Here is a 12,988-nt window from a genome sequence, read left to right as displayed (position 1 = left end):
TGTGGTCCTCCTGGAATCTCATTTTAGGAAGGATAGGAATCATAGCCACCAAAGTTCATTCTGCCTGAAGTTTTTTCTGCCATAGGTCATAGGCATTTTAGAAATGATTCATGTGGAAAAGCAAGATGGATGCACACATTAAGATGACCTTGTCTTCATTTGCACCTGTTTACTAAGTACAAAAACAAAAACACAAAAACCTTACACACACTTCATATGTGCAATTCTTTATTATTTTCCACTAAATCAATCCTATATCGTATATTACAGCTAGGCTATCTAGATTACTCACTGTTGCCCCATGCTTAACTCCCTGAATGCCACAATGTCCCTAAACTTCACCCAGAGCCTTACTAAGCTGAGTCTCAGATCACAACACCACATGCCCACAATGTCTTAATAGCAAAAATGGCTTTTTTTCTCACTAGTGGCCATCTCCATGACACTAAGCATCTTGTAAAAATGGAGAAATCTAGCAATGTTTTGACCTTTGTATATTCCATGTAATGTAGACAAGATGATTAGAGCTGTTGGCCTCACTTTGTTAGCTCTCGTCTGCGGCCTTAGCACTAGATGGTACCCAGAAAGGGTGATGTACTAAAAACCCCATTACTACATGTCTTCTGAATAAGAATTGCCCTTATGTTAGCGAAACTAGCCAAGACTTAGATTTTTATTGCAATTAGTTTAAAAAGCTGAACCAAGACCTGCTGTGATAGTTTAACTTATTTCTGTCAAGGCAGACACTAAGATTTGGTGGTGGTGGTGGTTGCTGTTGTTGTTCTTGTAGGTTGTCTGGTTGTGCACTCCAGGCTGACACAGAATTGAACATTCTCTTCCCTCAGCCTCCCACATGTCGGAATTATAGTGTGTGACATCACACTCAGTGGGACTGAAGTTTTGGAAATCTTACACCTTCACTCTAAGCCCAGAGTCAGTCACTTTCCCCAAATGTGGGAGCACCTACAGATTCCAGGTGCCAGTCCCACATCTTCAGCACACAACACTGACCATGAGCTACACTAACTAAAGGGTGGACACAAAGGGAAGCTTTTGTAATTTCTTTTTAAAGTACACATAAAAAATACTTCAGTTATCGTTTACTGAGAGAAGCAAAACTTTTAGTCAGTTGAATGACTGTCCTTGTGGTAGGGTGGAGCATCTTTAGGCTATATGCCCAAGGGGTGGTATAGCTGGGTCTTGAGGTAGCACTTTTCCCAGTTTTATGATAAAGGGCCAAATTGATTTCCAAAGTGGTTGTACAAGTTTGCACTCCCACCAGCAGTGGAGGAGTGTTCCCCTTTCTCCACATCCTCGCCAACATTTGCTGTCACTTGAGTTTTTTATCTTCGCCGTTCTGGTGGGTGTAAGATGAAATCTTAGAGTTGTTTTGCTTTGCATCTCCCTGATGACTAAGGACATTGAGCATTTCTTTAAGTGCTTCTCAGTCATTCAATATCCCTCTGTTGAGAATTCTCTGCTTAGCTCTGAGCCCCATTTTTAGTTGGATATTTGCTTTGTTGGTGTTTAATTTTTTGAGTTCATTATATGCTTTGGACATTAGCCCTTTGTCAGGTGTAAGATTGGTGAAGATCTTATCCTAGTCTGTAGGCTGTCATTCTGTTGACAGTGTCCTTTGCCTTACAGAAGCTTCTCAGTTTCATGAGGTCCCATGTATTAATTGTTGATCTTAGAGCCTGGGCTATTTGTGTCTGTTCAGGAAGTTGTCTGTTCAGAAGTTTGAGCTCTCCCACACTTTTTCTTCTAACAGATTTAGTGTGTCTGGTTTTATGTTAATGTCTTTAATCCACCTGGACTTTAGTTTTGTGCTGGGTGATAAATAAGCTTTATTTGTAATAACCGGAATGTAGAAGCAACCTAGATGTCCCTCAACTGAAGAATGGATAAAGAGACTCCGGTACATTTACACAACGGAATACTACTCAGCTATTAAAAAAAAGAAAAAGAAAAAGAAATCTTGAAATTTGCAGACAAATGGATGAAACTAGAAAAGATCATCCTGAGTAAAGTAACTCAGACCCAGAAAGACGTGCATTGTGTAAACTCACTTATAAATGGATATTAGCCATATGACACAGGATAAGCACACTACAATGCACAGACCTAAAGAAGCTACATGAAAAGGAGGACCCTAGGGAGGATGCCTAATTCCCATTGAGAAAGACAAATAGAATAGAGGAAGAGGTTGAAGATAAGGAACAGGAAGGGATCCTACCATAGCGGTCCTCTGAAAGACTCCACCCAGCAGAGGATCGAAGCAGACGCTGAGACTCACAGCCAAACTGCAGGGTGGAGCACAGGGAGTCTTATGGAAGAGTTGGGGGATAGAAGGGCCTGGAGGGGACAATGAAGCCAACAGATCTAGGTTCATTGCTTCAGAGACTGATGTACCAACCCAGGACCATGCATGGTAAGGACCTAGACCCCCGCTCAGATGTAGTCAATAGGCAGGACAGTCTCCTTGTGGGTCCCAAAATATGAGGAGTAGGAGCTACCTCTGACATGGACTCTGGTACCCACTGATTGATCACTTCTCCCTCGCAGGGTGGCCATACCAGGCCATAGAGGAATAGGATGTAGTCAGTCCAGGTGAGACTTGATAGGCTGGGGTCAGATGATAGGGGAGGAGGGCTACTCCTTTCTGAGGACTGGGGGAGGTTGAGAAGGGAGATAAGGGAGGGAGAGTGGGGGAGAATTTTCCATCAGTTACCTAATTTTCAGGGAACAGAATTAGCAATAGCAACATGGGATCATGGAAAGAAATGTGCTTTTGAGATAATTTCATGGGTAAATTAATATTTAATTGTAATTTGAAGCTTGTTTGTTTGATTTCCCCCTTGTGTTAGTTTTTATTTTTCCTTTCTATGTTTGTTTTGAGGCAGGCTCTCACTATGCATCCCAGACTTGAACTATCAAGTCTCCTGCCTCAGCCTCCTAAGTGCTGAGAATGCAGGTGTGCGCCACCACAGCTGGCTTAAACTTTTTATCTATAAGATGAATGTAGTAAAAAAAACCAAAAAAACAAAAAACAAAACAAAACAAAACAAAAAACCAAGGAATTTCCGAAACTTGTGGACAAATGGATTGAACTAGAAGTGATCATAATGAGTGAGCTAACGCAGAAGCACAGAGACTCAAATAGTATATACTCACTTATATACTAGGTCAAGGGGCATGTCTCATGAAAGTCTTCACTTACGAAGAAAGTGGGATAGAGGTGAGGACATCCTAAGGTGAGAGAAATATAGGAGATAGGGAAATAGATGGATCCAGAGGGTACTAGAAATCTACAAGAAGAACACTATGATGGACAGATCTGGGCTCAGGGGTTCTGCTCAATCTATGGTACCAAGCAAGGACAATATGTGCAGTCATCATCAAACCCCTACCAAGACCTAGCCAAGGGACAGGACATTCTCCACAGTTAAGTGGAGACTGGTGACTGACTTTCACACGAACTCTGGTGCCCCATATTTGGCCATGTCCCACTGATGGGGAGGCCCAATGGCACTCAGAGGAAGGATAGCAGACTACCAAGAAGAAACTTGATACCTAGCATCATATTCAAGGGGAGGAGGTTCCCATCAGTCACAGTCCTAGGGAAGGGGAATGGGGTGAAAGCGGGAGGGAGGGAGGAATGGGAGGATGCATGGGATGGGATAGCAATTGAGATGTAATATGAATGATTTTATTTTTCAATAAAAAAAATTTAACTAAAGGAGAAAAAAAGAAACTACCACTGGAGGGGGGGAGATGAATCCCTACATATTTGTATTTTTCTCTACATCATCATGTGACCTGTGTTAAAATATGAATAAGCAAATAAATAAAAAATAAATAGCAGTTCTCTGAGAATAATTAAGGCACTTGTAGAAAGACGTTATAAATTTTAAGAGACTGTTTGCCTCTCTGGTACAGTTTTGGTCGTCTGTATGTCTGCAATGCTCTGAGTGCCAGCCAGGTTGTTCTCTGATGCTTGACTCAAACAGATCTGTGACTTTGTACGTCCAGCCTGTGGTGGGAAGTTCCTGACTTCTGTTTAGGTATACAGGAGGATGGGAGTGAGTTCTAGAGTAAGGAAAGTACTGCTCTGTGCGCTCGTTAAAGCTAGTTTTAGCTCCATCATCTTTGTTTCCTTTGGAGAGAGACTTGTTTAATTAACTCAGTTACCAATGAGAATCCCAAGCCCCTCTGTTCTACATCGCCTGCTAAGGAAATGAGCGATAACTCACGAACATTTCTTCATTCTTCCAGTGGGAATGAGGAGCTAAGCATCGGCATTCTTGATATATTCGGCTTTGAAAATTTCAAAAAAAATTCCTTTGAGCAGCTGTGCATCAACATTGCAAATGAGCAGATCCAGTACTATTTCAACCAGCACGTGTTTGCGTGGGAGCAGGTATGTCCTCTAAGGATGCATGTGTGTGTTAGTACACAGTTACATAGAATACATAGTACATAGGCCATACATTTCATGCCTTAATATTCAAAGACAAGGAAAACCTTTACTTTTCTCTATGTCTGTAGTAAAAATGGAAACAGAAATGCAGTGTGAGTTTAGTGTGACTAGACATGTGATGTTCTGTGTCCTGCACTCAAAACCAGTACACTGCACTTTAAAACTTAACCACTTTGAGCCTCTGCAAACAAAGGCATTTCCTTTGTGTCTACCAGTATTTTTTTAAAGAATGCATTGCTGAAATTCTGTTTGAAATTTCAATATTCATCTACAGTGCATTAAGCTTTCGAATTCTAGTATCCAGGCAACACAATTCACGATAATGGGTTGGATGCAAATGCCATGAAGCAGTCATTTTGTCAGGTACAATGTGTAATTTACGGCTCAGCTCCAACAATGTTTTTCTTTGGAGAAAGTGGAGACTTGAATTGCATTTGGCACACTGTCATATTAAGGCTATTTAAATTATTTTTATTAAATCTAAAAGAGTCATACTTAATATCAATCCACACGCCATTTATTACCTTTCAATTATGTTACTTTGTTTGCTGTTTACTGATTAGAACTGATGTTTTAATTTAAATTATGTAAATTGGAGGTGCATTAGTTTTATTTATTTCGAAGGTTCAGACTTCATTTCAAAACTGCAGTTTGAAAACTGTGGTCACAAGGAAATGTGTCAATCTCGGCATTTCTTAGTCCAAGAAAAGGACATAAATTTAAGAGACTCTATTATCATTTGTTCAATTCTCCCTCCCCTCCCCCATACCAGGTTCTAGTATATATTCAGTGTCTTGCTCTTCCTAACCCTCTTCTGGCTGCTCCTCCACCTGTCTCCATGGGTATCCTCCCAATGCCTATATGCGTCATTAAATCACCTTAAAGTTAGGAGTAAATAGAAACTTTAAAGCCCTTCTTTATTCTGCTTGTGTCTATGGCCAAGACATTCACTCTACGGGACTCGCAGCCAACCTCCAAACCTCTAAGACAAACACAGACCTCCAAGAAAGCATGTTAGCATGCCTTTCATTGCACTGACTTCTTCCCCACCTCAGTATATTTAACATACGGCATCATGTCCCCTCACCTACTACACTGAAATAGCCCAAGCCTTACTATTGGTATGGCCTTTTACACCAGGTCTTAAATTCCTATGTCCAAGATCAAGATCATCTCATGATTATTTTAGTGCTTTCACAGGCTGACATATAACAAGATGTTAATATATTAATTAAGCTAATGTCATTTTTCTCTAATACCTCAATGCAGAACCCATTCAAAACAGAGATTGAAATAAGTGAATGTGTTTGTCTATGGACTTTACTGTAAGAGAGTGATATGTCCTCATGCGTCACCCATCTGATACGTTAATGCCTGTACTGTCACACCACTCTCATTGTTCTCTTATAGAGCTAGTCTGTGCATTTATTGCAGCTCACCTGAGACACATAGGCAGATGTATCAGCAGTTACTGATATTTACATCTTATAGAATGTTGATGTTTATAGAGCACTTTGGTAAACTTTCATTTCACCCATGATCCTAATGTTTTTCTTTTGTTTGGGGGGCTTGCTAAAGAAAATGGTCCTATAGCCATTTTTTAATATCTTTGAGAGGTTTAAAAGAAATGCCTCCAAATTTACCACCACCACCACCCCAAATTCCTTAGACAGTATCATCACAAGTAAAGCACTTGTCTTACTTAAACAAAACAAAACAAAACAAAACAAAAAAACCCCAGATTGCTCTATGACTGAACTCTAAACAATGGTTTACTCTGAAAGCCTTTTTTTAGTTAGCTCAGTTTTAATTTTGTTGCAGTGTTCCATGGATACTAGAGGAAAGTTAGTTACCCGGGTATTTTGAGCATCGTCCCCTGGGTTTATCCCTACTACCCTGTTTTAGGAGCAAAGCATCCTTTTGCTATAAAACAGAATAAACAGACTACAGTGTACTGGTTACGCTTTCATCTCTTTCACCGAAATGTCTACGAGAGCAACTTAAAAGGGAAAATGCATTTCATTTAAGACTGTTGAGGGCTCCATCCCTGCTCGCTGTCCTGTGTGTTTGAGCAGCACTTCAGGGCAGCTGGAGTTCAGCAGAGGAGCATCATACCTTGTGGCTGACAGAAAACAAGAAAGGGGACTACTGGCTTGTTGTAGCCTTCAGAGGAATGTCCCTGAGTGAATCTTTTAAAAATGTATTGATGACCTTGGTGTTATTAGCACCAAGCTCTAAACACCTGAGCTAACTGGCTAGACGGAAGCCAGGTGTGGTGGTGCACCTGTAATCCCAGCCCTTGGGAGGCAGAGGCAGGCGGATCTCTGTGAGTTCAAGGGTAGCCTGGTCTACAAATCAAATCTGAGACAGCCAAAGCTACACAGAGAAACCTAGTCTCAAAAATAAAAATAAAAAAAAAAATGTATTGCTGAAATCTTTCTAATGAGCTGAAAGTGCATGGTCTTCTCAATTTTATTAGTTGTACAGATGTAACACTCGTGCTTGCCTTCCCTGTAATTTGTGTAATAGACAAGCTGTTGATCTTCATATTTTCCAAAAGGTTCTTGGTTCATAGAGCCTAGGGCAGCAAAGATGTTATCTGATTTCCGGTGAAAATGCACTGTCCTATAAGAGCCATCAGTCTGAAGTTCCATAGGAAATAGGTAGCCAAGGAATTGGTTTTGGTGTGTGTGTGTGTGTGTGTGTGTGTGTGTGTGTGTGTGTGTGTGTGTGATGTTTATGTGTTCTGATTTTCTTTCCTGTGAGAGGGAACCCAACAGGAATCAAGGTGTGTCAGCAAGTTTGAGTTGTGTGTAGTCACATTTGCCATGTTAGAAATGTGAGTCCATCACCAAAGGTTCTTCATGCTGTAGTGGGGTTTGTCCTCTCATCTACTTACATAATGTTGTGTGCTCACTGTGGTATAGAACATGGCACCCAGTGAACGAAGCCTCCCTACTCACTTACATTTCAAACTGAGGGAAAACACATCAACTATAGTTTGAATTGGAAAAAAACGCCACTGTTTCTAAGAACCACAGGCCACTCAGTAAAGATGTGTGGTGCTAGCAAGGCATTGTTTTAGAATCCTGAAAACCTACTCTGTATCTGTATTTAACTCTTAATATTTTCAATAAGCTTTCTCCATGCATTAAAGTAACATATCTGACTGGTCTAAAGTTGGCTTTTAAGGTGATGTGTTCATATTTGCTTCTACACAGACTCTGTGGGTGAGAGCTGAAAGTCAAGATGTTTCATAAGCAGGAAACTAAAACACATATTAAAGCAATAAATGAAAATTTACTGCTATGGCTGCTCCTGTGGAAAGAGATCTAGATAACTTTGTCTCCAGCTGGTCACAGCCTGGAGTGTTGCACATTTCTAACATAGGCTTCCGCAGATAATTGTGGCACTTACGAAGAATGAAAATGCACTCAATGCAATGCCTACATTTCAAACTTTTTAATAGTATCAAGTAAAAGAAAAAAACTGTGTAGGTGATTAAAAACAAGCCTTTTATAAATGACCCCAGGTTGTTTTACAGAAGAGTGATTTTTCTTTTTTTTTTTTTTTTTTTTTTTTTTTTTTTTTTTTTTTTTTGGTAATGTCCTAATTTCTTCCCTGTTAAAACTGTGTGTATACTGGTGATGATTTCTCTCTTTTTGTGTGTGTGTGTGTTCCAATTAACAAAAAGTATTTAACATGCTTTCTTGTTTGGTTGGTCTTATTTAGGGTTTGTTTTGTTGGAGATAGGGTTTTTCTGTGTGACCTTGGCTGTCCTGGACCTTTGTAGACCAGGACAGTCTCAAACTGTCTCTACCACCTGAGCACTGCCATTAAAGGCATGCACCACCGTGCCTGCTGGGCACTCTATTCAGTTATTAAGACAGTCAAATCCATTTAGAAGCCTTTGATAAACAAATCTTTGTTTATCACTAAACTCCAGCAAGGTTTAGTAATTATTTGATAGCACATCCAAATAGACCTTCAACTTCTTATCAAGTGAATATAGAAGCTTATATCCAAATCATTCTCTGAAGCCCCGTGGGCAGCTTCTGATGGGGGTCTGTTGTTCCCTCCCCCTCCCGGGACCAGGATGTGCAGGAGCAAGGGGCGGGGCACAGTTCTTCGTCTCAGGATCCCTATCACTTACATCGTCTGTTTTTCCTTCCTGGATGAAGCTGAGCCAACACTCAATGTGATATGGGGATTTTTAGTACTTATTTTGGTCACTTGATCTGGTTTTGTTTCTAATGTTTTAAAAAAATATTTTTATTTTAGTTTTTTTTTTTTTATGTGCATTGGTATGTGGGTGTCAGATCCCTTGGAACTGGAGTTACAGACAGTTATGAGCTGCCATGTGGGTGCTGGGGATTATGCCCAGGTCCTTTGGAAAAGCAGACAGTGCTTTTAACCACTGAGCCATTTCCTAAAGATAATTACTATGAAGTGTACAGTTAGCATAGATCCATGTAATTGCTGTCATTTTGTTTGTTTTTAATTAACATACAAAGAAATGGGTTTTATTATGGCTTTTTCATGCAAACATTGTTTTTATTAATGCCCAGCCCTCACTTCTCTTCCTCATTCCCTGTCCCTCCCCTTAGTACCTTACACTCCAAGTAGTCTCCTGCCCACTTGCATGTCAAGTATATTTAGTCTGCTCTCCTGCCTTCTTTAACCCTATGAGCATATACAGGGGGAGCAAATCCCCCTCAGGAACAGTCATAGGGGAGGGGAATAAGGGGAAAATGGGAGGGAGGAAAGAATGGGAGGATACAAGGGATGGGATAACCATTGAGGTGTAACAAGGATAAATTAATAAAAAAAAATTTTAAAAACCACTTTTCCCTCTTAAGATTCCCTTTCTAGTTAGCCATATGTTTGTATAAATATTAAACATTAGAACTCATGTACAAGAGAAAACACTATTTGTCTCTGAGTCAGGCTTATTTTGCTTGACATTTCCAGATCCATCCAATTTCCTTCAAATTTTGTGGCTTTATTTTTCTTTATGGCTACATAAAATTGTGTATGTACCACAGTTCTGTCCATCATCCATTGATGGGTATCTAGGCCGGTTTCCTTCCCTTACTCTTGGGAATAGCACAAAAGTAGACAAGGTTGTACAAGCACCTCTGTAGTCCGATACAGAGTGGCATAACTAGGTCATACAATGGCTCAACTTGTCCTTTTCTGAGAAACTTGCATACTGATTTCCAAGTTTGGCTGAGCAGTTTTCACTCCCATCAAGACTGACTATGGGCTCCTCTTCCCCCAGATCCTCACCAGCACTGGTTGTCTTTCTTTCTCCAGACCGTAGCTGTTTTCACCAGAATCAAATGGAATTTCAAAGTATCTTTTAATTTGCATTTTAATGGCTATGGATGCTATTTTTAAAAAACTTTTAAAAAATATTGATTGGCCATTTGTATCTCTTATTTTAAAAGGATTCTGGTTTGTTAGCCCATTTGCTGATTCGCCGTTGGAGCTTTTGAAGTTTACCTGTTTTCTATAATCTGGATATTAACATCTTGTCTGAACTAATGCTGGCAAATCTCCTGTTAGCCATCTAGTCATTCTCCTGAGGACTCACTGTGGAGAAGCCTCACCATTTCATGCCATCTCATTCATCAACTCTTGGGATTATTTCCTGAGCTATTGGAGTCCTTTTTCAGGCAATTTCATCAAATCCTACACTTTTAAGTACTTTCCCTATGATTCTCTCTAATATTTTCAACATTCCAAGCTTTAAATTAAAAGCTTTTGAACCACTTTGAATCGATTTTTGCACAGGATGAGAGAAATTGATCTAACTTCATTCTTCTGTAAGTGGATATCCATTCTTTGCCGGCTCCAGCTATTGAATAAGCCATATCATTTCTAGTGTGTGATTTGAAACATTCTGAATTTTAAAAGGGTTTTCAAGATTAGGAACCTCACACAGAAAGTAACTAACTTGAAATGTTGCAATACACTTTTTTTTCTGACTGACTAAACTTGCTAGGGGACACCATTCCACAGTGCCTCGTTCCAAACTTCAACAAAATGAAGGTCAAATAAAAACATGATTATTTTGCTAGCAGTTGTCCAGAATGCTTTCTTATTAGATTTTTTTGTCAAGGATAAGCTAATGACCAGTGTCATCTGAAGTCCATGATGTGCAACAGACTCTCTGACTTGGCATCAGCATCAACATAAGAGTGAGCCTCGATTGTTTGGAGATTTACATGGGGCCTCTTTGGCCAACAACTCTGTACTGGAAGCTTCATTTGGTGAGGAGAGATGACCGGTTGTGTCTCTCCCATTATTTTGTGATTTATTTAAATCACCTTCATAAACACGCACACACACACATACACACACACACACACAGGTTTCTCCTGTATTAGATTTCCAAACTACCCCTCCAATGGCCCTTATTTTTAGCTGTCTCTCCCCATATTCCCTCCCACTACACTCTCTCCCCTCTCGATCCTCCCACTCCAACCACACATACATCCATAAATATCTATTCTATTTCCCATTCCTAATAATATCTATATGTTTTCTCTAGTCCTCTTTTCCTGTATCTATAATCTGTGGTTCTGTGGATTGTAGCTTGGTTATCATTCATTGACTTAACAGTTAATATCCACATAAACATGAATACATATTCATCTTTCTGGGTTGGGGATAACCTCATTAAATATGATTTTTTTCTGCTTCCATCCATTTACCTGCAATTTTCACGATGTCGGTTTTTAATCGCTGAGTAATATTCCATTGTGAAAATGTACCACATTTTCTTTATCTATTCTTCTGTTGAGGAGCATCTAGGTTGTTTCCAACTTCTGGGTATTATGAAAAGAGCAGCAATGAATATGGTTGAACAGCTGTCTCTGTGGTAGGGTGAAGCATCCTTTGGGTATGTGCTCAAGAGTTGTTATCGCTGGATATTGAGGCAGATCGATTCCCATCATGTGAGGAGCCACCACACCAATTTCCATAGTGGCTGTGTGAGTTTGAACTCCTACCAGCAATGTATGAGTATTTCTCTTACAGCATGAGCTGTCACTTGGGGGAAACTGGTTTTTTTTTTTTTTTTTTTTTTTTTTTTTTTTAACAATTCTTATAGGCAGAAAGAATCCAGAACACTCATTGTACTAATTTGCTGAGGCTGCTATCATAAAATACTACAGACCTTAAGAAAGTTTGTTGAACCAATAGAACTTAATTCTCTCATTGTTCTAGAGGCTGAAGCACTGAGATGAAAGTGTTGATGGGGTTGGTTCCTCCCTAGGCATCTCTACAGAGTCACTATGCCCATCATGTCCATCTGTCCTCACAGGGGTCTCTTCTGTGCATGAGAATCAAGATGTCTAGTAGACTCCACCCATAAGGACTTCATTTGCAAAGTGCTTCCTTCAAGTCCTTTCTCTAATACAATCACATCGGATGCTAGGGCCTGGACATAAGAATGGAGCTAGTGTGGACTGCACATACACGTGATGTTTAACATGTCAGATTCTTTCTAGATACAGAAGTAAATACTGGGAAGCTTCTGTTTTCATGGAATTTTTATTACATGAGAAACATGGAAAATAATAAGCACAAACACTATAAACCCTACAAAAATAATTTAAAGTATGGTAGGGTGCATAAAATGTGACCAGTTGGGGAAAGGAATTTGCTAAGTTAGTCTGGGTGGTTGAAGGATGGTCTCTCAGAAGAGGGGAGACCAAATTGCAAACAGGAGACCCTTCTCATGTTCCTAAGCTGTGCAGAAGAAGGTGTGCTCCAGTTTGCACTTAGAAGCCATGCAGAAGTCTGTGCCTCTATCAGTATATGGAACTATCCTCCCGTGCTACTGTGTGAATCTGGGGGCACAGTGGGATTACCCTGGACCTGCCCTGGAGAGAAGATGATGGTTAAAGCATTGAGTGTTTAAGCTCCTTTGGGCCTTGACCTTTGGGTTGCACCTTATATGGGCTCTCTTGCCCACCCACACTCAAAGTGCAATGAAAAACACAATTTGAAGAACCTTCAGAGCCTCCTGGTTTCCTTTCCCTCTTAACATGTAGTTAATTGACTTTCCACCTCCATCTTTCTTTAAAAAAAAACATTTTTATTATTTCTTTGAGAATGTCATACTTTGTGTTTTGTTCTTATTTCCCACCCTTCATGCTTCCCTTAATGCCTCCTCCCAACTTTGTCTTATGTGTGTTAGTGAGAGAGAGAGAGAGAGAGAGAGAGAGAGAGAGAGAGAGAGAGAGAGAGAGAGAGAACACAATGACCTTCAGTTTGGGCTGCCCGTACACTTGTACATATGAGACTGTGGAGCTTAGTTGATCTGCCAGGAGCCACACCCTCAAAGAAAACTGATTTGCCCTCTCTCAGAAGTAATCAACTGTCCGTACCTCTTCAGTTAAGGCTTGGGTCTTGTGAGCTCCTCCATGACAAAATGTTACCTGGCTTGATCTTGGGCAAGTCTTGTGCAGACAAACACAACTGCTCTGAGTTCTTGAG

At 40.1% G+C, this 12,988-nt stretch overlaps 1 protein-coding gene across 1 annotated transcript in view; it reads left to right on the top strand.

The window, feature by feature from the left end:
• Positions 1-12,988, top strand: part of Myo3a (myosin IIIA) — a 160,311-nt gene that overhangs the window by 99,725 nt on the left and 47,598 nt on the right. Inside the window, exon 18 of the mRNA XM_051150895.1 lies at positions 4,276-4,420. Coding sequence (XP_051006852.1) covers positions 4,276-4,420 — 145 coding nt within the window. The remainder of the gene's footprint in view (positions 1-4,275; positions 4,421-12,988) is intronic.

This window comes from Acomys russatus, chromosome 9, assembly GCF_903995435.1.
Source record: "Acomys russatus chromosome 9, mAcoRus1.1, whole genome shotgun sequence".
Lineage (NCBI taxonomy): Eukaryota > Metazoa > Chordata > Mammalia > Rodentia > Muridae > Acomys > Acomys russatus.
Note: the sequence above shows the minus strand (reverse complement) of the source record. Positions and strands in the feature narration are given on the sequence as shown.